Source organism: Trachurus trachurus, assembly GCF_905171665.1.
Source record: "Trachurus trachurus genome assembly, chromosome: 19".
NCBI classification, from domain to species: domain Eukaryota; kingdom Metazoa; phylum Chordata; class Actinopteri; order Carangiformes; family Carangidae; genus Trachurus; species Trachurus trachurus.
The window spans coordinates 23,993,672-24,019,349 of NC_139913.1; the positions used below are offsets into that span (position 1 = coordinate 23,993,672).

Here is a 25,678-nt window from a genome sequence, read left to right on the forward strand (position 1 = left end):
GGTAAGGCCTGGTGGCATTAGAGCCTTATCCATTAACAGGCATAATTGTGGGGATTCTGGTAAAGGTTGTTTAAACCATCCTTCAAGGTTTTTCAGCACCACCTTCCAGAAGGGCAGTACCATAGGACAGTCCCATATAGCATGAAGGAATGTCCCCAACTCCTTATGACATTTCTAGCATTTACTGTCCTGAGTTAATCCAATTTCAAACAGTTTCAGTGGTGTAAAATAGTATCTATGTACAATCTTATAGTGGATTCTGTCCTGGATATTTATCTTTCCTTTCTCTCATGTGTTCGTCCTAGCTAACACAGCCAAGGTGGTGATTGACATCCAGGATGAGAATGACCACCCACCAGTTTTCACCAGACCTCTTTACCTCGGAGGCGTTGCTGAAGATGCCAAAACCTTCACCTCGGTGTTGCAAGTACAGGTACAACACAGACACACAAATACACACAAACCATCCAGTGTCAAAGAAGATGAGGTCCAGCAGAATTCAGCTCAGCTCATTCGAAGGTGTTCACAGTACATGGATGTTAAACAGACAAACTATTATTATAATTCCCTCGTCAGCGTCTCCGTTAATTGATACATCTCTTATTTTGTGAAGAATTCCATATCACTGTAAACAACTTCAGTGACTCGTATTATTAAAATGCCTTCCAGGGCCTAAAATGGGTCACGCAGAGTTTCTCTTTCCACCCCTATCTGAGAAGTAGCAATAGGTTTTAATGAGCCTGGATGCCACAGGAGACTGGGGCAGGGTCTTGGGCAGAAAAAAGCACGCAGTTTAATATTTTATCACAGTTTTTAAGTACCCTGTATTCCTGCTTCATTAGGTCGTACACAGTAAGAGTGACAGGAATGTTGAGAATGCAACAAAGAGTCATAAAATCACATTTTCTCAAGTAGAGAAAATGTGGTTTTCTGCAGTCTGCAATTATTATTCCACTGCTGCAAGTACCTGAGGCTGTTCTTTTCATATGGATTGTGTGTTCATGTGTAAAGGTGGTTTACAGTCTACAGTCATTTGACCTCTTTAAATACTTAAACAGACTGACACCAAGAACTAATAGCCTGCTAGTAGGCTCAATGATCACAGGGAGAGCCAATAGATATGGAGCTTGCATCGAAGAGGGAGGATTGATGGTTGGATAAAGATAAGTGGCATCCTGCTGGGAGACAAACTGACTGGACAGAAGAAGGCAGGGGAGACATGCATGATTCATGGGGGGATGAATAGAGGGAATGGCAGGGAGTGACTGGAAGGACAGACAGGGATGCTGGCCGCATGCTCGCTACCATCCAGACCAAAGAGTGAGTGAGACAAAAGATGGAGAGAAAGTTTGAGAAATGTGCACTTTCAATCTCAGTGGTTTCACTCAAGTAAAACTAATTCCATCACATCTGCTGTGTGTGTGTGTGTGTGTGTGTATTGTGTGGATGTACTGAGCTATATTTTCTCAGCTATGTGAATTCCTTCACGCTGGGCTGCTGTCTTCATAGTGTATCTGGAGTTCTTGGTCCCTCAATTTGTCCCTCAGAGGACACCATAACACAGATATTCAGTGTTCAGCTACAGATGACTCTCACATCAGCGAACATCCTTGTTGACTACAAAGATTTTTTCGTTTTTGTAGTTTCATTTCTGTCACAATTTGTTATATTTCTTTCATTTTTCCCACCACAGCCAATACAAATGCAGAGCAGATGTGTCTTCAGCTTTTCCATCCCCAATTTAATTACTAATTCCAATCTTCCAGGCTTCCTTTTGGTGGCAGTTCAGACCAAAAATAGCCCTGCATGAAAAAAATTCAAAGGGCTGCGTTGGTGTGGGTGTGTTGTTGGAACAGTACTGGTGAAAAGATGATGTACATCGAGGAAGTCAAGTTTAAATTATACACTCATGAGCTTGATGATTTATCAAATGAAACAACATCCGACAGCATTAGAAAGCTTTGTGCATCAATCACAAAGTTATCAAAGCAACAGCCATTTTATTCATCATGGCATCAGTTATGGCTGCCAATAATCCATCTGGAATGTGTGCTGGTTTGGATTGGTTATCACTGTCTTTGCATTGCAGCACAAGTTTGATCTTTTTTTTTTTTTGCCTTTTGTTCAGTCTCTGCTTTTGAACCCCGCAGAGGTTTCAGTGATATTAAAGCTATGGCTACATTATTTTCACAGAGTGCTGTTGAACATGACTTTGTTTCACCAAAGTGATTCAGTCACCCTTAAAAATGCATTTGAATGCAGCTCAGGTGCAGAGGTTTCAGAGGGGCTGCTTTTATTTTTGTCTTCCATATTTTTCCATCTGTCAAAAATGCTTAGCCTAATGGAAAGTGGAAAATATTGAACATATAATGAAGAGGATTGTTGAAAAAAGTGGCAGGACAATAGAACAGTTTGAGTGCTGCAAAGAGCTATTTTCATCAGATTTAGCATGAATGTACCAGTCCCAAGGAAAACATTGTGAGTTCAGCCACCAACTTTATTCATTTTTTTGCTAAGAGCTGCCTCCACCCTTCTTTTTTTTGCATCTGTCATCATTTTCTAGTACCAAGTCACCATATCGTCCAGTCTCTCTTGAAGCAGTAGTGCAGCTCAGAGGACATGATGTACTGCAAACACAATGATGACTCAAGACTCTCAAGTAAACTGCTGCTTTAACAATGCCAATGTTACTGTAGTTATGCAGTAATCGCAAAACTTTCAGATAACCAAATATTTTCCCAATTGCTCATTCTTGTCTTATTTCAACACCATCCAGGTGTTTTTTTACCCCTCCTAACTCAACTCAGAGATCAAGGGTTTTTGTGGTTCCATACTGACTTATTGAGATATACCTAAACTTGACACCTTTTCACTGTGAGCACACCGAAACCTGCTCACAATTTACATCCACTCGGATTTTGAGCAGTTATACCCTCGGTGTAACTAAGTATTATATATTCCGGTCTGTACTCCACACCTGTTCTGTTGAAGTTTAAACAGGTGGTTGATATTACTGTAGATATTGATTTATTGCTGAGAGAACGTATCCTAACTGTGCTATGGACCTCTGCAAGTATGAACAAAAGAAATGGATCTGCTTATACCTGTTCAACCAGCCATCCTCGTATTCCCTTATCTTTCTATATATGACTCCTTATTTCCTTCATTGCTTCTTCCCTTCCTCGCCTTTGTCTCCTTATTCCCTTACCACATGAAAAATACATTTTCTGTTTCTTCCTATCATAGTGTTACCATTATGATGTGGTGGGTGTCTCAGAGCTGAATCTGTAGTCTGTGCTCCCAGCCCCTCTTGTAAAGACCCAGTAATAAATCAATGTCTGTCTGGCTGTGGGTCTGGATGTGAATGTGAGGTTTGCATGTATTGTGTGAATGTGGGAGAGACTTGGTATTTAGCCAGAATGACAGAATAGTCCTTCACATAGCTCAAAGCACCACTTTACCCCCTACTGCTTATTCAGAGAACTACATCAAACCATCTAAACATGAATGTCTCAGAGCAGCGGTGCCTGCAAGCACAAAACAAAACAAAACCAAAAAATACAATAAAGTAAACAAAAGGATGTGGCTTTTAGTGCGTAGGAATAACAACAATCAATACATGGCACTTCTCTATGTATCGATCGAGCTGCTCAAACATCCTCAGCTGGTTAATTATGATGTTGATCAGGAAGTGAAGGGGTTACTATCATACACTATCATCATCACAAATCACAGAATTGTTCATTGTGATAATAACAACAGTGACTTGATCACAGTGTGTGTGCGCATGACAATGACATTTCATGATAATAATGATTATGAGTGTGAGTATGATGATAATGATGATGATGCAACAAAGATGATTCTCTTGTTTTGCCAGGCGCTGGATCGAGACACTGGGAACTACAGCTCAATGATCTACCGGCTCATCATTCCTCCTCAGGCTGGGAGAGACACAAAAGACAGCAAGAATGGATTTGTCATTGAGCCGTACAGCGGCGTAGTGAAGACAGCGATCATGTACCGGAACATGAGGAGGTCGTATTTTAAGTTTGAGGTGGTTGCTACGGACAACTACGGTCAAGGACACAGCAGCAAGGCAGAGATAGTGGTGTGTACATATACACATATATATATATTTTTTGGCAATTTCTAGAAGTTTATAATAATCTTAAAAAGTGGTTTATTGGATCTCATATAACACATTTTCCTTAAAACAAATGAAGTCAAAATGACTTGACTTCATTGCAGTGGGATTTATTGTTGCACCCAGATTGTCCTTGAAGTAGATAAATATGTGACTGTGAAAACAAATTTAAATTGGCAACAGCTTGAGTCGTGGTCAGACTGAGAATGTCAGTTATTTTCTGATTTAATTTTTTTCTTCCAGTGGTTTAGGTACTAGCTGATAAAGTTTAGTCAAGTAATTCACAGATGAGCATGTTGTTTTGTGATTCCGTTAATTGAAATGAGATTTATTTGCACTTATTTTGTTGTTGTGTAGGTGTCGGTGGTAAACCAGCTGGACATGCAGGTGGTGGTGTCAAATGTTCCTCCAACTTATGTGGAGAAAAACAAAGACAAGCTGCTCAGGTAAGGTGCTTGTACTATTTGTTTTATATCGTTTTCTTTCTTATATATATTGTCTACAGCCTAACTGATGAGAATTAAATGTATTTTTAAGAAATAAACTGATGCTGTTTATATAAACTACATGCAACTTAAGTTCAATACACATCAACATTGCAGAAAACTGTTGATTAACACCTTGTCAACCAGCGACCCTCAGCTTATAAAATATTTATCATAAGATTTTGTTTTCAAACAGCTTCCCACTCACTGCTTCACTTATAGAAAGTCTTAGAAGAGTGGAGCAATATACAGTATGTTTGAAATACATAAAACATATACAAAGGTATACAATATTGAAATTAAGTTCTAACTGTGATTTGATGTCACTTTTTCATTTTTATACAGCTGTAAAGTAAAGACTGGTCCTCCATATTGATTTAGCCATGGTATGTCTCCATAGGAAGAAGAGGAGCTGTAATTGCCACCATGGGGAAATCAACAAGACTCGATAAAGAGCACAAACAGTACAAATAGTACTTTTATCATAATGAAGTGTCCCAGTAAAAGTAATGTTTCAAGTGTTGTGTTGAACTAGAACTCACACTGGGACTGTAACAAGGACAGGCAATCAGACCACCACAGTTACAGGGCAGACAATGGCCCTGTTGGGGACCAAGAACCAAACCGTGGATATGGATGTAGTTCATTAAACATTTAACTATATTATAATGTTTCCTCTTAAGCTGCATTGAAATTTAAAGCCCCAGTGTGTAACTTATTTGACTTTTTATTAGCAAAAATCAAATATTGCTTTCATAAATAGCCTACAGTACGTATTTCACTGAAGTCAAATCACACCCACATACAAATGAAAGCTTTCTGGTACCTTAGAATGAGTTATTACAAGTCGTTACAAATACATAAGTGGGCGACGCACCGAACCGAGGCGGCCATGTTGCATCGCCATTTTTTATGTTGAGTGGCAGCGTGACCGTAGGTAACCATAGAAACTCAGCGGAGCTGTGGGCTCGGCCTGTTAAAACTGTCACCACTGTGTAGTGTGAGGAAGGACGGAGGCACTGGTGTTGCATTCAGGTGCAGTCAGGCAGACGGCCGTCGGCAAACCAACCGGATGTCATTTTACTCCACCAGAGAAAGACGGTAAAACAATACCACATCACCATGACAACATGTTGTCAGGCCTGTATTGTTTTGCCTCGTGCTGGTGGACCACTTGTTTATCCTGTTACATGCAGCGTCTGTTGTCTGTCTGACATCTGCCCCATTTCACCTGAATGCAACATCAAGAATACGTTCAGATATGCAACCGCACCGCTAGATGGGGGCAATTCCTACATATTATACCTTTAAAGGTTACCTCTATGAGTATGACAACATATTTCCCCAGGAATGTTATTAGGCTAATGGTGATTTTTGAAATGGCTTCAATCACTCTCTCCTCATCTTCTGTCTTGAAGGCAGCATACACTATGCAAGATATGGATTGTTGTGCTCAAAACAATTGTGGCTCAAGCCCTGAAATAATAATCTCATCCATACAACAGTGCAGCAGCTTCATTGTGGGATAAACTTGTTCTGATGAGACTGACTGAAGTTTTCTCCCTTTACAGTCTAAGGCACAGAAGATGTAAAATATTAAACACAAAATGCATTATTCATTACATGATATGGTATTGTTGTGATGCACACACACCAGCGGGCTCTTCTCCAGCCACACACAAACACACTGTACAAGAGCTCAGTCAGGCTGCTGTTTTTCTTTTGCCTCACACATAGAGTATAACATGATAATGATGTTTTAAAGCACTTACTGTCTGTCTGTTCTCTGTGCTTCACTTCCTCACTCTCTCTCTCATACACACACACACACAAACATACACACTCACCCAGTGGGACCCGCTGTGAGCAGGTGTTTCTTGGGGGACAGAAATCAATATTGCACAGCACGAGTGTGCCAAGCTGACAGGCCGGGAAAAAAATGTGTCTGTGTGACTAGAGTCTGAAGTCTTTGTCTAAGTACATGCTTTAGGTGTATTTCTGTGAACGTGTGCATATAACACAACGGCCTATGTGCGATCCTGTCAATCAAAATCTATTATTTTTCATCCTCAGCATTTTGGAGCGCTACGTCCAAGATCAGATTCCAGGAGCAAAGGTTGTCGTGGAAACCATCGGGCCCCATCGCCATGGTGATGGGATGGAGCAGGAGGACTACACCAAGTCGGACCTTATGATTTATGCTATCGACCCTTTGACAAATAGAGCTGTTTCTAGACAGGAGCTCTACAAGTGAGTACTTTGCCAACAAATCCATGAAAAGTAAAATGGCATCACTCCAAAAGCCTTTGATCATAAAACAAGACAGCTCCTACCTTAACTTACATCACCATTAATTAATTGCCTAAATTAATTGCCTTCAATTAATTCTTTGGAGGGCCGCCATTCAATCAATTTTTCAAGGTATTATGTTGAAGTCAGTCTTGTTCTCTCTGGCAGCTTATCCTTACAAGAAGAAAAGTTCTTACTAAGATTTATCAGGCCTCATTTTGACTGAGTCACTCAAGAGTAAAGAGTGTGGAAACACAAATAAATGAGTGGGCATTTGTTTGTGTGTTCTCAGTGTGAGAACAACACACTATCTGATATGGCTTGAAGAAAGGATCTGGCCTTCACCGCCACCGTGCCGTACCGTCTCAACTACATCTCTGTGTTTCCCATCCCAAGGTTTCTTGACGGTAAACTCCTGGACATCAACAAAGAGTTCCAACCTTTCCTCCCTCCCGGCGGACGGATACTGGAGATCCGGACCCCTGAAGTGGTGACCAGCGTGAAGAAAGCAGCGCAGACTGTCGGCTACACAGAGGGGGCGCTGTTGGCTCTGGCAGTTATTATCATCATCTGTTGTGTCCCTGCCATACTCATCGTGATTATCACCTACAGACAGTAAGTGGGAATCATGTGTAGCATCGTTTTAATGTTTAAGAGTTGAACTTAAAGGGATAGTTCACCCAAAATTCAAATATCACTCATTATCTACTCCCTCTTGTATTGAAGCCCCGACATGAGAAATTGTTCCGCCGGATTTGCACTGACACAGGAAGAGCAGTGAACTGAGACACTGGGAGCTTCCGCTACAAACAAGACTTATTTAATTTTTTTCAGAACAATTTCTCATGTCGGGGCTTCAATACAAGAGGGACATTACAGACGAGCAGTATGGAGGTATTTGGATGTTTTTTGGTGTGTCTTTTTGGATGAAGAAAGTTGGTATCCATTGACAACCATTGTATGGACAAATACTGCTGCACGGACCCCCCCCGTAACTCAGAGAAGGCACAGAGGACTCTCTGGATTCTCACAGCTCTTAGTTTACATGAGGGTAAGTAGATTATGAGTGAAATTTGAATTTTGGGTGAACTATCCCTTTAAATCAGAGATGAGAATAAGGTGATGAACCTTACCTGTGTATATTCTGTACTGTTGTTTGAACTAAACCTACTAGCAGTGTAGACAAAACCTACCAGAGTACCATGGTTTTCTCATTTGATGAACATGGGAACTGCTGTTTGGTTTTTTTAATCAGTACTCCTTAGTGCATTGAATGTGTATTTATTCCCAGCTGAAAATAGTGCCCAACAAATGCAGTATTTACCCCTTTTTGGATATCATTTTAAAACCAACAATGTCCAGTCGGTAAATAATGTTTAAAAAGTAGAACCAAATAATCGTATACTTTGACATGCTCACTAGAAACAATTGGGGTTGTAGATGGAGGTTTTAAGAGTTTGACAAATGTGTCAGTCCTTAACAAATCTCAGCAGCTCATCAATGCACAGCAGCTTCTCAATTTTTACTTCTCTCCTGCGCCCAGTGAGGTGGATTATTGCAGCCACCTATTAAATCTCCTGCAGCAATAGATCTTATGTTTTGAAGCCGATAATGTTCATTGTAATGTAATTCGGTGTGATTTGCAGGTTGCGGAGCTTAGTCGCTGATGTAAATGTGCTTGAAGTTGAAATCATTATACTTCAATATCAAGTTGGTGCTACTGAATTTTAATGTTTGAGTTTAGATCTTCAAAACATGCTGGGTTAAAGAATCAGCATTTCTCTTCAAATGGGAATTACAACAAAGATAGCAGCCAGAAGAAGAGAAAGCCGACAGTGGGACAAATTGACAGGGCTGACAGTCTCTTCCCACAGGACGTCCTTCAGTACCATTTATCATTTTATCACCTGGGCCAGTCACTTCCTGAGATGATTCAGCATGGCAGCCTGTCCCACAGTGCCAATCCTAATAGTTTGTTTAGCTAACCTCTGTGAAAGGCTATTAATTTCATCCATCTCCCAAACACACATAAACCAGCATGTGCACACATTTATACTGGATCAGTGCGTTTTGGAGAAAGCTCCTCAGCCTGCTGAGAAAGAGAGACAAATGACACGCTGAGGGGAGGAGAGGAGATTTGAGGGGAAAAACAGTGTAGAAATCATCAGCATAATAATTACTAGTCAGTGTCGTTAAATGACTATAATGAAGACCAATTGTCTTGACTTTGCTTATAATTTGCAATAAGTGAACTTGGCTAACAAGAAGTATGCTGTGATTTATGGTTCAAATAATCACTAATCTTTCTGTGTCTCTCATCTGCTGCATCGATTGCCTACCACCAGATTCAAAGAGTGAGTACCACTTTCATATTCCCACGCTGTAATAATATCATGGATGTCTTAAACACCTTTCACTGTGATTCATCAGTTGGTTTCCATTGTACATTTAAGTGGATGAGATCAGAAAGGACAGAGATCAATCAATGAATCAATGAATCCTGAAGAACATGGAATTATTAAATACCCACAACCAGTGCATTTATGTGTGTGTGTGTGTGTGTGTGTGTGTGTGTGTGTGTGTGTGTGTGTGTGTGTGTGTGTGTGTGTGTGTGTGTGTGTGTGTGTGTGTGTGTGTGTGTGTGTGTGTGTGTTTTTATATGGAGGGAAATACAATGTGGACCACAGTGGTCACTGTTCAACATTTGTTGTTACATAATAATTGATTGATTGATTTATTCGTCCATTCCACAAAACATAAACATACACAAACAAGTCAAATTTTCATGATCAATATGGGCGAAAGGGTGAAGGCAGAAGCAGCTTATTAATGCCTACCCTGTTTACAGGAAGAAAAATTACAATAACAAAACAAAACAAAATTTGTAGGAAAATCACACTTGAAGAGTAGAGTTAGTAAAGTGAATAGTATCAAAACGAAACAAACAGAACCACCATTTAGTAATAATAATTTTCTTACTTTATCCTAGTGTTAAATATTTATTCAATACATTGATTTTAAACATCCTTTTAAATTGGGTAATAGTTGTGCATGATTTTAATTCATTGTCAAGGCTATTCCATAATTTTACTCCAATAACAGAAATGCATTTGGCTTTAGTATTTTGTCCTTGCTTTTGGTTTGTTTAAAAAAGTATTGATTTAATATTGATGAAGTTCTATATTTTCAGGATAAACTTGCTGACTAAGTCTAAGTTTTACAAGTTAGTGTTGTTTACAAACAGGTATTTATTGGCAACAAACACAGCTTCAGTTATTCATCTGCTGGTTGTTATGAATATCTGTACAAAAGAACATGGCTACTACTGATCTAGCAAAATATGTAAAGAACTGTACAATGTGAATATGAGATAAGATAGATTACATGCATTAATAAAAGAGGACTTACAGAGGGTGTCAGGTTGTGATAGATGTACCGAGTGATTGATTTGAAATCTGAAAGAGAAAATAGAAAAAAAAAAGTCTTCTCGTCCTCATAACGATAGTTTGACTACTCTGTGAGGTCAAGGTTTGACTTAAGCCTGAGGTATTTAACTGTGTCTCTCTCCTCTGTGCTGTGTCCAGACGCCAGGCAGAGTGTGCCAAAACAGCCCGCATCCAGATGGCCCTGCCAAAAGGCAAACCTGGAGGAGGCACTGCCAACAACCTGTATGAAGAGCTGGGTGACAACGCCATGTAAGTAAAGTGTGAAAGTGCCTTTTACACTAATGTGCCAAAACAGAGGCATTAGCTCACTGGTTGTTAAACTCCAGGCTGTGGAAGTGTGTCTTTACATGCTCTAGTAGGTTACACGCAGTCAGTCGCACAACATTACACCTCCTCATATTTTAAGTTATGCTATGGAAAATGCAAATGTACCTGCATCCTTGAGTCTCTAGAGACCAAAGCTATTTTTCACAAAGCTGAGGTCAAACATGAATCCCATATATTCCCCAATTTATTACTTTCATGCATTACAAATGAGAATGCAAGGATAGAAATATGAATATTTGAATACATTTTACTCTAATATGTAGATGCCTATCAAGGTAAATAGTTGGATATAAGCAAATCCCACTCCTTATGATGGGACCAAAGGGATTACAACGGTGCTGTCTCATGCCACACACTTTGAAAATGCAGTTCAGAAGATTTGTGCAAATCCAAAACTAAACAGTAAAAATTCTGACAAAATCAATACATCACAAAACACAAGCATTAATCCAACCCAAAGGCAATCAGGAAATGGAAAATAACAGCATAAATCCATATCACACATAGAAATAAAAAGAGGGGGAAATAATGCACACATCAGGGAAACTGTCATAAAGAGCCCCGCCCACACCCGCTAAACACATCCATAAACTCCATATAGCTTCTATTAAAACCCCTCTGAACAGATGAAATGATCCCCACACTGTTGCAGAAAGTAGAATGCAGCAGTGCAAAAATTGCGGTCATAAATAAACGCAGACCAATCAAAAAACAATGAGTCTTTCAGTCCCTTTAACTGCATCGTGGTCGCAATTGATTTAATTAGATGTGAGAGTGTGTGCGGCTAGTGGGTAAACAAAACAACGTTAATGAGGGGGAGTGGAGCGCTGGTGTTCTCTGGGTCACTGATCAACACACACGCGTCATCGACAGACTTGTTCAACAACCATATTTAAAGGCTTTGCCAACATAGATTTGCAATTAAACTAACTGGTCAAAGTCTTGAGCCAATTTCATGTCAGACAGATAAATGATAAGACTTATTTACTCAGTGCTTCGTTCCTGTTGATTTATCACACTTGACCTGCTTTGCTGATGTTCCTCAAATCACTCTTAAGCTCAGAGCCTTCACAAGGATTTATTAAGTTGTAATGTGTCTTAAAGTAGCACCAGACGTTTGTGAATGCGTCCTTTTTTTAGCAGTCCACAGACATCTCCCTCATTTTGCATTTTGCAGCAGCTCGAGAAACTTGACATTACACGGAGGCGACACAATCGTGATTAATCAAGCAGGGCCTTGTAACCCCACATCAGAAGAGCACCAAACAAAGCTCTGATTTTTGAATGCATTAACAGCTGTAGATAAACCTGGCAATTTTATCTTCACTGAGCTTTTTCCATGTCAGTTTTACCCGTTGTAATGAATACCAATGTGTTCGCTCCACAAAAGATAAGCGAAGGTCAGGAATCTGCCCACAGAACAATATTCACTTTGAGTGCAGCCTCTAGAGTGCACTTCAAGATTTACATTGATTGGTGGCTTTCAATAAGGCTGGAATCACTGTAATCTCAAGAACCTATATTTTAAAGGGTTTATTTATTGTCTAAGAGTTGTTTCCTATAACTTTTTTTCTTTTGATCAGCCTTCACATGAGATTGTAGTACGCTTTTTTGTGAATATTTGCTTTGCATATTCATAAGGCCATGGACCATAGCGAGTACATTTAGGCAATGAAAATAAGGTTTTTTGCGATTATGGAGAAATTAATTTGACTTATTAATTCCGTCCCACATCTTCTTCTATCTATCAGTGCTGAAGGACATTGTTGCACATCTTCTCTACACAAACTTCAGAAAGTTGCGTATTATTGCAAGTTCTTCACATTCTCTTCACTTGTTTCTGTGTATCTGTTCGTCTTCTTGCCCATTTCTACTGGTCTGATGCATGTTGCTTTGATCAAACAGGAGTTTAATAAAGGCACAAATGTAACTTTAAACTGCAGGTGTTCACAGACAAACCCATACATAAAACTCACTCGTGGCAACGCAGCCTCCTAACTGCAGCGTTTAGAGGAAGTTGCAAGAAACTCTTATCAGCATTACATGCATCACTAGTTTCCTGTCTGTCCTTGATATGCCTCCAAACTCCCATTAACATGAGAGCAATTCATATGCAAGATGGTAGGAACTATCTCCAAATGACAACGAGGGATTTCCAACTGTGTGTGTTTTTATGTCTGTGTGTGTGTGTGTGCGCGCCTGTGTGCGTGCATGAGTGATTCTCTGAAAAATGTGTGTGGAAATGAACTAGGATATGAGATAATTGAAATAAATGCAGCCAGTAATTTATAAAGACCACCCTGGGCGATAATTAATTTTATTGATAAGCTGCAAAGCATGTTTAATTGTGGTGGGTAAGGCCTTTTGTGTATTGGTGTGCGTGTGTGGGTGTGTGTTAAGCATGTCTGGTGTAATACTTGATACGAATGCGTATGTGTGTATGCTCTGTATCACTGCAGTGTTGTAGAAACTAAATAATCCCCCAAAGAGTATAAAACCTGGCAAAGTGCAAAAGTTTGCACATTCATAATTAAGGTCCATTATCAAACTGCTCAGTGGATTGATTTTCAAGGCACTTCTCCTCCTTTTAATTACCTTTGGCTGTTCTCATGACAGACTTGGGTTTTAATGTCTGTTTTCAATTACTTACGGAAGATTAATTCTTTAGCTTATTATTAGCAGCACATTAAATGAAGCATGTTTTTTAACAAGTCAAACTAAGTAAGATTTTTTAGACTTTTAGTAGATTATTGCCATCACTTGTGCTGCTGTATTGATATAACATTATTGACACTTTGTCATTTATAGTTATAATATAATATGATATATAATAACTGTATTATATGTCGTGCTAATATATGACTGTTGCTACTTTGAAAAGCAGCCATATAGTCAAATTATAATGCTTTTAGGTAAGTTTTCCAACTTTGATACACATTTTAATAACATTCTTTAGTTTCAAGATTTTGGACATTTTAACATCATTCTTTTGTTGGAGTTTCATCACTCCACGTTTCCTGTTCTCATGTTGACTGATGTCCATCCTCTGTTGTTCTCCTCCATCCACCTTTATACACATGGCTGACAGACAAAAGTGAGTAGGATGCTGCAAACCGCTTCACATCTGTGGCTAGTTTGACACTGTGCTGTGACAAGTCCTCTTTGCTTTTAGTTTAGTGGTTGCGTCTGTTGTGCTAGTCATCGGTTACTGTTGTTCTTTGTGCAGGGTAAGTTCTTCCAAGGGTCGATTGTAGAGCAAAGTTGTCTGCAAGAGTGACAAGACCAAAAGTTTCATCAAACTCTGTAAGAGATTTCATTCATTTGCATACTTTCAATCACAGACGAGGATATAATTAGTCTTTGGTTGAACAGAAACATGTTCTCAGGACTCCCTGGTACACAGCTCTGCAGATTGTTTATAGTTGTTGCACAGTTGTGTCTTTGTAGCGTATAGATAGAATTTGCAGTCTTTTCCTTGTCCTGCTTCATCTTTTCCCCTCTAGAAAATCCAGCCCAGAAATAGAAATAAATCTTTTAACTCATTTGAGATCCCTTATCTGTTTCCCCTCATCACCTTCCTCGTTCAGCTGTCTGATCAGCCCTATTGTTTTATCTTCCTTTTTCTTTCTCCTTATGTACCCCTCTGTTGTCACTTCCCTTATAAAACACTTCATTTACCACTTCTACCTCAAATTTTCTGTCATTCTTTCATTGTTTCTCCTTTCATTACATGTTTTTTTCTCATTTCTTTCCCTTCATTCATGCACCAGCCGGTCGAATCACAGTAGTGGTGGTGGTGGTGGTGGTGTAGGTGGGAGTGGCGGTGGCGGTGGGAGTGGGAGTGGCGGCAGTTTGGATGAGAACGACCGCCAACGTCTCATCTCTGATTTTGCCACCCGTGCCATCGCTGCCCATCGACAGTGCGTTGCTAACGGAGGTGTGCTCAACAACCTGCCCAAGTCTGAATCCAACATCACCTTTCTCTCTGATGAAAACCCCCTGACTATCAAAAACCCCATCTACCACGAGGACGGCACCCTGAGCAGCCCAGAAACTCTCGGAAGAAGTCAGAGAAGACGAGACCTTCTTGGGAATTTTTCCTCCTCCAGGAAAGGCATCCGAGAGGCCTGGCTGAGGCTCAGCTCCCCTGCGGGTGACGTGGGCCTCGGCGGCTACAGCGGCAGCGACAGTGGATGGGGATCTGGAGGCGGACACAGCTGGACCCTCCCATCCAGATTACACCGCAGAGAAATGTTCGACGCTTTGAGACGCCAAGTGGTCATGGATCCCGTCCAATGGGAGCTGGAGCTTCTGAAGGCTGAATTCAAAGAGAGTAAAGACGCCGGTCTGGATTCAGGATTTGACCGTGGGTTGGATTCAGACCTGATGGGGAGCCCGAGTCTGGAACCCAAGCTGACGGTTAAAGAACAAGCCAGGCAGTTTGAACAACAGGCTCTGCAGGAAATGCGACAAAGGCAAAGCAGAGATTCACGAGGATCTTTGTCGCCCGATCTTCTGCTTTCTGTTTTCCCCGAGTCTCCTCAGCATCACAAGCACACCCCCACCTACAGTGTCCCGGGTCCTCCAAGTATCATCGTCACCCATAGCGACGGAGGAACCCCTCCGCCGAGCCACAAGCCCACTCCTCCTGTGCTGCGGCGTTTCAGTGCTAATTTGTCAGAGAATCAGAACACAGAGGAAAGACTCCAGGTCGGTCTAGATGTCATACCTGATCCTCCCTCAACTCCTCCACCCCCACCTCCCCCAACACCCCCACCTCCCCCTCCCCCTCCCACCACCTCTGCTCCCCTCCCTCCTTCCCCTCCGCCTCCTGGCCACTCTTCCTCCCCGCCTCCTGCTTCATCTCACTCTAACCATGCAGAAAAGCAGCTTCCTCCTCCTCCCCCTCTCCCTCCCCCACCACCTCCCCCTCCGCCCCCACCTCTCCCTCCTCCTCTGTCGCCCTCCCTCTTGCGTCCGTCCACCTTCGTCCTCCCGTCGCTGGCCGAGGTGCCAGCCCTACGGCCCGTGTCCCTCCGACCGCCGCCTCCGCCTCTTCCCACGGAGCCCATCATTCCCCGCAAAGAGCTGAAAGGAATCCTGAAGAATATCCAAAACATCGCGGACATTGAGAAGTCCGTGGCCAACATGTTCAGTCAGATAGATCAGAAACAGGTCCCGCTCAAAAAGGCCATGAGGAGCCGCGCCTCCATTGATTCTCTCGACTCTCTGGACTCCTTGGATATATTGGCAGCTGGAGGAGGAGGAGGAGGAGGAGGAGGAGAGGAGGTAGGAGAGGGAGGTCAAGAGGAGAGGAGGGGGTCAGGAGGAGGAGAAGGAGGATCGTCTCCTCCTCCTCCTCCTCCTCTACCTCCTCCTCCTCCACTTCCACAGATTCAGATCAACCCAAACATGAACTCCATTGTGGAGGAACTTGAGAAACGATTCCCCTCTCAGTCCACGATGCTCTAGCCTTTGCCTTTCTGATATGGAAAGCGCACGGAGTGGGATTACTTTACGTTTTTGAGTAGTTCCTACACTCTGTCAAAAGACTACCACTCAGAATAGCCCAGTGAGATGATTTCATGACTACTCACAACAGGACTGCTTTTTTCTTCATGTTTCTTCCCTCAAATGACGGTCCTTACTGTAAAAGGGAAAAGAGAAGGGGAGAGGGTCACATGGCCGTAATGAATTCAGTCATGTAATAGCTGGTAAGGACTTCCAATCTCTTTCTTCATTCTATTTCTCTCTGACTATTACAAGAAGAGAGAGGGATTAGAGGAGTGGTGAAGCACAAGGAGGAAACAATTATCAGGTTAATGAGTTGAGTTCATTTTTTTAAAGATTTGTGTCCCTTACTTCTGTTAACCTGAGCCACTATGAGGAATCTAATTGCAGCATCAAAGCAATTGTTCATTATCAGCATCGTCCATTATTTTGAGTTTTCCACCACCCACCCATCCAAACACTGTTTCCAGGACTTGTTCTTTAATTAACACTGGGGGAAATTGGTTTAAATAACCACAGATGGGAGTCAGGGAAACGACTGATTAGAAGTGGTGAAATGTCTCCTGGTTAAGTTTCAGTTTGACTAATGTCATTAGCATTTTGCATCCTTTCGAAGTAATTGACATTCTTGTCAACAACAAATTATCATCAATTAGCTGAGGCCAGTTGTCATGGAGAAATGTGATGATTCTAAGTTTGGGATGGGCTCTGAAACAGTTGATTAGGGTGTGAAACGGAACATCGATCAGCGAAGTAAGAACATTTTTTTTACCTGCCAACATGGACTGAAGCGTGTTAAATAGGGATTTCTTATGTTTCCTTTGCTGGGATGTTTTGCTCCAGTATTTCTCTTGTTACATGACAGTCACATGATCTGCATCACATGTGGATTATCTCCATTATCCACTGTTGCGTAGTTATCTAGTGCTGGAACACTCACATGTCCTTTTCTAGTTACATGTCACATCTGTGTGATCATATGCAAATTAATTAAATGAGTATGAATCGGTGCTTGAAGACATCAAGGTGTTGAAAACTTACTCCAAATTGAAAACTCAATTCACCAGGTAGATTGTATTTGCATTTTATTAATACTCATTTGTCTCTAGTTGCCCGTATTGATTTTTAGCTCTGGAAGTTTCACACAAGGGTTTGTCTTTCTGTTGTTCTCAGTCTGTCTACCATTAATCCCCATTTTCATTAATGTCTGTAGTCAGTTGTATCTTTTCCCCTTGGAGCCACATTGTCCTTGCATTCCTACTGGTCCTGCAATGTCTTTAAATGGCCAAGGTCACAAGGTCATGTGAATGTTTTTTTTTTTTTTTTTTTCAAATGTTAAAACATAGGTAGGTGCGTATTGTAGGTATAGTGGAAATATTTCTACAACATTTACGTAGGTTGATATTTTTACTCACATGTGCTACATTTTTATGGACTTTTTATAGAGGTTCTGGTGTCATTGTGCAGGTATTTACTGGGAAATGATTGATGTTTTTCTCAATAAAATACGTGGTGCTGACCAAGTGTACAGGATTCATTCATCTTGCCTGCACCTGTTGCCTCTTCCCCACTGCTGGAGCTTCTGTCTGTCTGTCTGTCTGTCTGTCTGTCTGTCTGTCTGTCTGTCTGTCTGTCTGTCTGTCTGTAATGGCACACGGCACAGGCATAGCCAACCTGGTCACTATACCAATAGGGGTAATGTGGGGGTGTTCCAAAGAACGGAAATTGAATTTCAATTTTAATCACAAAATGCAATTTTTAATCACTATCACAGAGTTATCACGGTGGATTTACCTATGCTACGACGTTCCTGAAAAAAACTGCACTTCATGGCTGGATTGAAAACTCTCTCGAAAAGATATAATTGCCCTGAGCCCACCTTAGATCGCCAAAAGAGTAAGCTTCCAATCAGGGTCCAAAACTAAAGGAGGGGAAAGTATTTCTATTTGTATTTGTGTTCGAGTAAAATTCAAAATAGGTGTAAAAATCCAGTTTTTTTGAGATACACTTCTAAGTCTAATCCATTATGAATCCCACCACCACCTGCTGAACAGACAGAATATAAACAAATGAACTATCATTACTTCAAAAACTTTCTCTCTCTCTTATAGTTGTTTAGGATTGTGTGTGGTGTTTTTAATCATATTTAAAAAATGATAATTAGTTTTAAAAATATTTTTATCAGTAATTTCTTTTTTTCAATTACTAGACATTTAAGGCGACCCCACATGGGGTCCTGATCCCAAGGTTGAAAAACTGCTCTACTGTCTTTCCTGTCTGCTCTCAAAGAGTGTGTGTGTGTGTGTGTGTGTGTGTGTGTGTGTGTGGGGGGGGGTAATGTGTTGATTCTCTCTCTCTCTCACACAGAGAGCACACAAACAAACAGGCGCGCACGCACACACATGTTGTCAGCGGTGAGGTCCGATCAGAGGATTGACATGTGTCCAACCACCATTGAACTATTGTTCACTTTCAGTCACCGGTGAGTGACAGAAGCTCCGAGTCACGGACAACGGTCTGTGATTGGGTGAATGCCCGTTCAATTCGACCACTGCCTTTTCATGCAGCGTAGGGGGCTGAGCATAATACATCCATGGGGCTGAGGCTGAGGTGCGCTCCATTTTTGTATGCTGGTGCACAGCTAGGGGTGGGCACACGGGTTTACAATTGGAAACTGTGGGGGGGATTAAATTATTTTGCTATAAAAGTGGGGGTGTTTCCCCACGGGTGCGACGCCCATGGGTACACTAGAGCACTGGAAAAGAGGGTAACGACACCACCATTGACTCCCGTGGTAAGGGTTTTGCGCCCCGAGTGGCAGGATGGGTATTGCAAAAGCGCCCAGAAAACTCATTCACTCCAATGTATGTGTGTTGCCCACTTGCTTGTAAATTGATGAAAACGGCCGTGTTTTTGTTTTTAGGTATCTTGGTCATATCAAATTATAATTATAATTTGTTTATTACAAAATGTAGATTGAAACATTAATGTAGACAACTATTTAAAAAAAAAAAATGTACTCGCCTATGTGTTAATACTTATCTGTAAAGGATCCTCAATGATGCTATTAACGTGGGTGATCTATAAATGTCCTTAAATTATTGAAAATACCACACTTGCTCATTCACCAACAATGTAGAGATGTCAGTTCTTGGGCGCTTTTGCAATACCCATATTCCTCCACCAGGAGGCGCTTCCATTGGACCAATGCGTGTCCTTACTCTCTTTTCCAGTGCTCTAGGGCAGCCTTTCTCAAAGTGGGTGCCGTGGCACACTGGAGTGCCGTCTGACTGCGTCAAGGGTGCCGTGAAAAAAATACCTCTTCTGACATTTCATAGAATACATTCTCTTTATATATGCAAAGGGCATGCACCGTCTACTTTCTATTCAGATCCTATGGAGCTCGGGAAAAAGCTGTCGGACTTTCCTTTTTTCGTCGCGGCGCTCAGAGCGCTCAAAGTTGAAATATATATTTATATATATACCAGCTGCGGAATGGCTATCAGGACGACCAGGAGATCTCCCGGTCGGCCGCCCAGCCAATATGCTCCAGCGAACCAGCAGCAGGTTGCCCTGCACGGTTACACGGTCTTTATGACCAGCCTCAGTGAGTTACGGCTAATGTAAGTCAATCATGTTCTCATGATAATCTTCAAGGTTTCCTTGAATTAATTGATGTTAACAGTCCAACCATTATTTATACCACTTCTTGTCTTTTTACATCTCACTCATGGTTGCGATAGTGACGCAGACTCTCATCAATCCAGACTACTAAATGATTTTTGTTTAGCCTCCTGTCTTTATCTAATTCTTTTTGTTCAGATATAACTGAACTTTCATGACCAAACATATAAAATAACCAGCAATGTTTGTTCGTTCTTAAATTGTAGAATGGCGCAAAGCCTCATGGGAAATGGGAAACGCGCTAGAGAAAAGTCACTGAGAAAGTTATCATTAAACTAGCGGCTACGGCTAAAAATAGAACGACTCACGGAAGCTAAACAGCAAAGCTTATCAGTCCTGCCCGTGTGTCACGTTATTTATAAGTTATGTTCATTTAACAAGACAACACAGTCCGTGCTAAGTGGGCCGGTACGTCGGTACGTCGGTACCTGGTCGGTACGCTGTACCGTTACTTCTGGATTTGGCACCGAAGCATGTTGGTGAGTAGGACAAGACCCGAAACCGTGGCGTGTGCAGCGCTGTCAGTAAGATCCATTCGCAGAGCAGAGTAGGGAGAGGGAAATATACCTGACTGGATGTAATGTTATGGTCAGCAGCGTTAATGCTTGAGTGGCACTAGTTGCAGCTCTTTCACCCCATTCAGCATTTCTGTAGCCTACTTTAATACAAATCCATGATCTAACTGGTGCCCACTTCTGAAGGAAATAGCTAAATATAGCTACCCATATTTCTTATTTTTCTTATTCTAACCCTGCCCCACTCCACCCCTGATATATACAGTATATACAGTAGGCCTATATCAAGCGGCGCTGGCGGCTCGTTTCGGCAGCGTTCAGAGAGAGAGAGACACGGCCGGTGGTCACGGGCACTCAGAGCAGTGGGTCCGTGTCCACCGGACGCTATGAAAAAAATGCGTCGTACCAGGCTCACGTCTCACGTTGATGGTGAGTCACACCCCCTCCTCTCTCCTCTTCCACCGGTGAAAACTCTCTGATTGTTCGCAACGGAGTGAGAACGGAGCGGAGACGCCGGTGGATATTCATGTGAACGCGTGCCTGCGCTGCGCATGTAGACCTTTCTCTCTTCCTCTCACATTGCGGATTATTGTGTGCGTGTGTGTGTGTGCATATGTAGGCTACAGAGGCACCTATGCATAAATACTGTAATACTGTCCCGTCTAAATAAACAGGACATTTACATTTAGGCTATGCAGTGTCATTTTGAATTATATTTTACACAGGGGTGCCGTGAGATTTTATGCACTTTTGAAAGGTGCCCTGACTGAAAAAAGTTTGAGAAACGCTGCTCTAGGGTACACCTGCCTCTGTTGCTATGGTTATTGTTTAAAGGTCATGGCTTGGTTGGGTGTGGGTACCAAAACTACTTGGGTTAGGTTTAGGAAATGATCTTGACTTGGTAGTAAGTGCTTCCTCAAAATGAGACTATCACAGATAGAGTATAAACAGCTGGTGTCACATGGTTATGGAACACCACTCTCCTGTGTTGTATACTGCATTTCTCTATCATCATACTGTTTTCCAATTGGTTGCAAGATGTTGCCTACCACAAACAACTAGGAGTCATAATAAATGCTGCACAAACAATGTATGGGCTTGTTTTTCAGGGCCATCTCATTAGAGGATGTTTGACTATAAATCTAAATTGTTTCCCTGTAGACAACATTTCTTTCTCCCGCTCTCTCCCAGTCTCTGTCGTAGTGTCCTTGGGCAAGACACCTTACACACCTTGCCTGGTGTGCATGCGTATGAATGATCATGGTGGTGGGAGGGGCCGTCAGTCTGCCCCGGGGCAGCTGTGGCTACACGTAGTTTACCACCACCGGGGTGAATGTGGTATGAATGAAAAATGGTTTCTGTGAAGAGCTTTGGGTGCCATGAAAAGCGCTATGTAAATGTAATCCATTATTATTATTATGAAATTACATATCACAACTTGTAGTAGGTTTATGTCCAATTTAATGGCTCACTGGCTGGAGGTCAGTAAATACATCCCCGTGGTACTCAGCACCAGAGTGAACTCTTTGCTTTCAAGTGGTTCAAGTCACAAGTAATATAATTACAGATCAGGATGCCATGTTAAAGCTTTCACTCTGCTCAGACTGAGGAGGAGTTTGGCCCCTTTTCTCTTTGATATCAGATGTTTTTTTATGATACACATTTCAGTGGCATGAAAAAAGATAAAAATCTGACTCTGACTGGTTGAGTTGTAGCTGATTCTTACCAGGAATCTCATTTGTAACAGCTTGAAAGATATGTTCGACCCTTCCCTTTTCTATAATGAAACACCCGTGGCTAAAGGAATGACAGGTCTGTTTAACTTGACCACTGCCCTTCACAGCTGCAGCAGCTCTAATGTACACACAAGTACCCGTCTGGCGATTACTTTAAAAATGTCTCAAATTTCTACCGAATATAACTTGTGATGTGGAATAAAATCCTGTGATTGTTGCTCTGTCAACAGTGGAATTCACTTCCATCCGCTAACACTGCCTCAACAACCTGTCTCTAGACGCATCATTGTCATTATGAAGTGACAGGATTGCATCAGTCCCGCAAGACTAGCGTGTCACTGATGATCATGTCTGGGCAATTGGATCAAATCATGATATACAGCCAAATAAAACAAACCCTGATACTCACACGTCTCTGGTGGTGGGAGGGTTTCCTCTGTCTGACATCAGACCAACACACACGCCATCTTCACAGAATGGTGCTTTCACTAAGATACACAAATCACGATCAAGCCATGACCCATATTTTGTCAAGATGTGATTTTGTAAATCCATACACCCAAAGGGAAAGCACAAGACAAATGAACATAAAGGAGGAGTGTGAACATTTAGACACACACACACACACACACAGCCGCACAGCAGCATGAAAGCGGTTGCAGGCAGTGCTGCTGTTTCAGCCGACTGGGTTGGAAATGTTTTATGCTAGGACTTCATTTCAACCTGAACACACTGCATGTCATTGCACAAACACACACACACACACACACACACACACACACACACACACACACACACACACACACACACACACACTTATATGCAGAGTATCATCATTGTCCCAAAGACAGATTCTGCTTTTAAGCTTTCACTTCTTATTGTGTGCTTATGCAAGAAAACAGACATCCCTTGACATCTATGGGAATATGTATTGTTTCCAACACCCAGCAAAGCAGAGTGCGTTTAATTGAAACTGAACTGGGAAATAGAGACTCCAGACATAGTGAAAAAGAGTTCCTGTCATGCAGTGGTAAAGTCGCAGGTTTGATCCCAGCTATAGCAAAGATTATCACAGGCAAATGTGAGTCATTGAGGCAGTGAACAGCCATGAGCTGCTGCAAAGAAAAACAACAATATTGTGCCCACTGACAGGCATTGTTGTTGGGTTGATGAAGCATTTGGCCAATTAGAGCTTTGTAGGCAGAGATCCTCCCACATAGCTATCTAGCTACTTGTCAACATCCATTTAACTATGCAAGATTTTATCCTTAACTATGCTACATTTTTATAATAAAACGGCTTCTGAGTAATTGTGATGGTTGAATAAATGACTTGTAACTTGTTACAAAGGAGAATGGAGGCTGTCTGCCTTCCACCTATAGCGTCTCATGGCTGAAAACCAACCTCGCAGGATTAGTATCTCCGACCCGGTGTCCCAGCTCTCGTCTCTCGCCCCGTAACCCATAATCTCTTGATTATGACAGATAAGGTTACACAGATATACACATCATATGCGTATACCATAATTAAAGCAGAAGTAAGTGGAATGTTTGTGTTAATATAAGTCTTAAATAGTTGTATCTTCTGACAGCAATCACTTCTATAGAGTGTTTGGTCTGAAACACGGGTCTGTCAGTCACTCTGCTCTGCTGTAAGCCCAGGAGAAAACTTTCCTTGTATCCTACAACCTTTATCCAATGAGGAGAGAGAACGGCATAAAGGGGCGGTCCTCTCTGTGTGTGCAGCCAAGGGATGCGTGTGAATGTGGTGACGTAGGGACGAGGGCAGGGACTGCTAACTCCATCGGCTGACAGGAAGTTAGCCAAAACCACCGGATCGCTTACTTCTGCTTTAACATTATCCACAACTTTCATCGGCTTCGTTAAAAACAAATGCACATGGCCGGGTGGAGGGTTAGCAAAACAGAGGGAAATGCAATCCGACTTGCATAGTTTCCCTATAAAGAAGTAAGAGGAAAATACAGCTGTAGTGCATCGTGTTGAGACTCTACTAAAACAACAAACCTGCTCTTGTGTCGACAAAAAGTTGCGATGGAGAAATTAATGTCATCTTCATTAATTGGGTTGGACAACACTAAACAACCCAACCCAGGTATTTCTGTACCAGGAAAGACTCCTGTAAGTTAAGGGAAGACATTTTTCATTATCCAAGAAGGTAGAGCCATTAGGTACAGCTATTTGGATTCTTCTTCTTGAAAGGTGCTTTACTTACCCTCACAGGTTTTTTCTCCTCAGTCATTGCAAACAGATCTGAAGTTGTTTTCTGCGTAACATGCAGCTGCACTTTGAGGAAGCGTAGAGAGAAAAGGTTGAAATAGGCAGAGAAAGTGAAAACAGGTTGGAGAGAAAAAAGGGGAAAAAAAATGAGGAGTGACAGTGCAAAGGGCGAGGGAGCTACAGTGGCTGTGTGAGGGAGAGAGAGAAAATAGCAGAAGAAGAGAGAGTGTTGTTGGGTGTCACAGTAGAGTGTGTTCTCTAAGAGCTAATAATATTTCTCCTCTGTTTCTCATACACACTGCGAGACAAGGTGGAGAGGACACTAAAATCGGGAGTCAATCATGTCAGGTGTGTGTGTGTGTGTATGAGAGAGAGAGAGAGAGAGAGAGAGAGAGAGAGGCGCTGATCAGATAGCAGTGTGTGTGTTTTTGTCTGAAGAGGACCTAATAATGTGTCTGTCAGAACAACAAGGACAGAGGTAGACTTATGTACACACACACAGACACACAGATTACAGTATTCAATGCTAGGCACATCCAGCTGCCAGCTATAATCTGGAGCATATACACACATTCCTACTCCGTGATAGTGATAAGGGTTATTTCATTCTGGTTTGTAGATCACCCAAAAAGCAACCTTTTCATCTGTCTTCATCCACTTATCCCTCCATTCATTTATCCATTCAGCGCTATCTATTCATCCACTCATGTGTCCTTCAATGCATCTTCCCATTGCCCTTATTTAACCAGATAATCTCCTCTTTTTGAAGCACGCTCATTCATTTGAAACCGTTTTTTTTATGGTGAATGAAAGCCACAATTTCTCCTGGAATTGTGCGTTCGTCTGTGGTATTTAAGAGGCACAAAGACAATATTTTCATGTCTCTGTCTATTTAATGAAAACTTCAAGTGGCTTAGAGATTTTGTATGCGTGTGCCCGTTTGTGTGTCGCAGGATGATAACAGAAAGGAGAATCTGATGTGTCTTCCAAAAAGTCGCCATTTGTTGTTCTGCAATACATCATCATTGTGCCAGCTCATTACCTTGGTTTCACATGACAATAGGTCCTGCTGGCAACATGGCTAAGACACATGGGGCTGTTTTTCTTTATTCCATTGTATTTTTTCCCTTTGGCTTTTTCCCCCCAAACATTGTTTTTACGTAGTTTTTTGAAGTATCTTACACAGTCTCTTTGTCTGACTTGGCCTTACTGCTTTTGAAATTTGCTTTCTAAGAACAGTGAGTCCTGATTTGACAGTACCAGAACCAGTATCAAGCGTATTTGTTCAGTCTGTCATCATT

The 25,678-nt window shown here is 41.7% G+C and overlaps 1 protein-coding gene across 1 annotated transcript in view; it reads left to right on the plus strand.

Annotated features, from left to right (window-relative positions):
* Window positions 1-25,678, plus strand: part of LOC311002292 (protocadherin-15-like) — a gene marked incomplete at both ends in the record, with an annotated part of 162,954 nt that overhangs the window by 123,604 nt on the left and 13,672 nt on the right. The window contains 6 exons of the mRNA XM_083993613.1: window positions 306-433; window positions 3,881-4,111; window positions 4,505-4,593; window positions 6,706-6,882; window positions 7,318-7,536; window positions 10,506-10,616. Coding sequence (XP_083849739.1) covers window positions 306-433; window positions 3,881-4,111; window positions 4,505-4,593; window positions 6,706-6,882; window positions 7,318-7,536; window positions 10,506-10,616 — 955 coding nt within the window. The remainder of the gene's footprint in view (window positions 1-305; window positions 434-3,880; window positions 4,112-4,504; window positions 4,594-6,705; window positions 6,883-7,317; window positions 7,537-10,505; window positions 10,617-25,678) is intronic.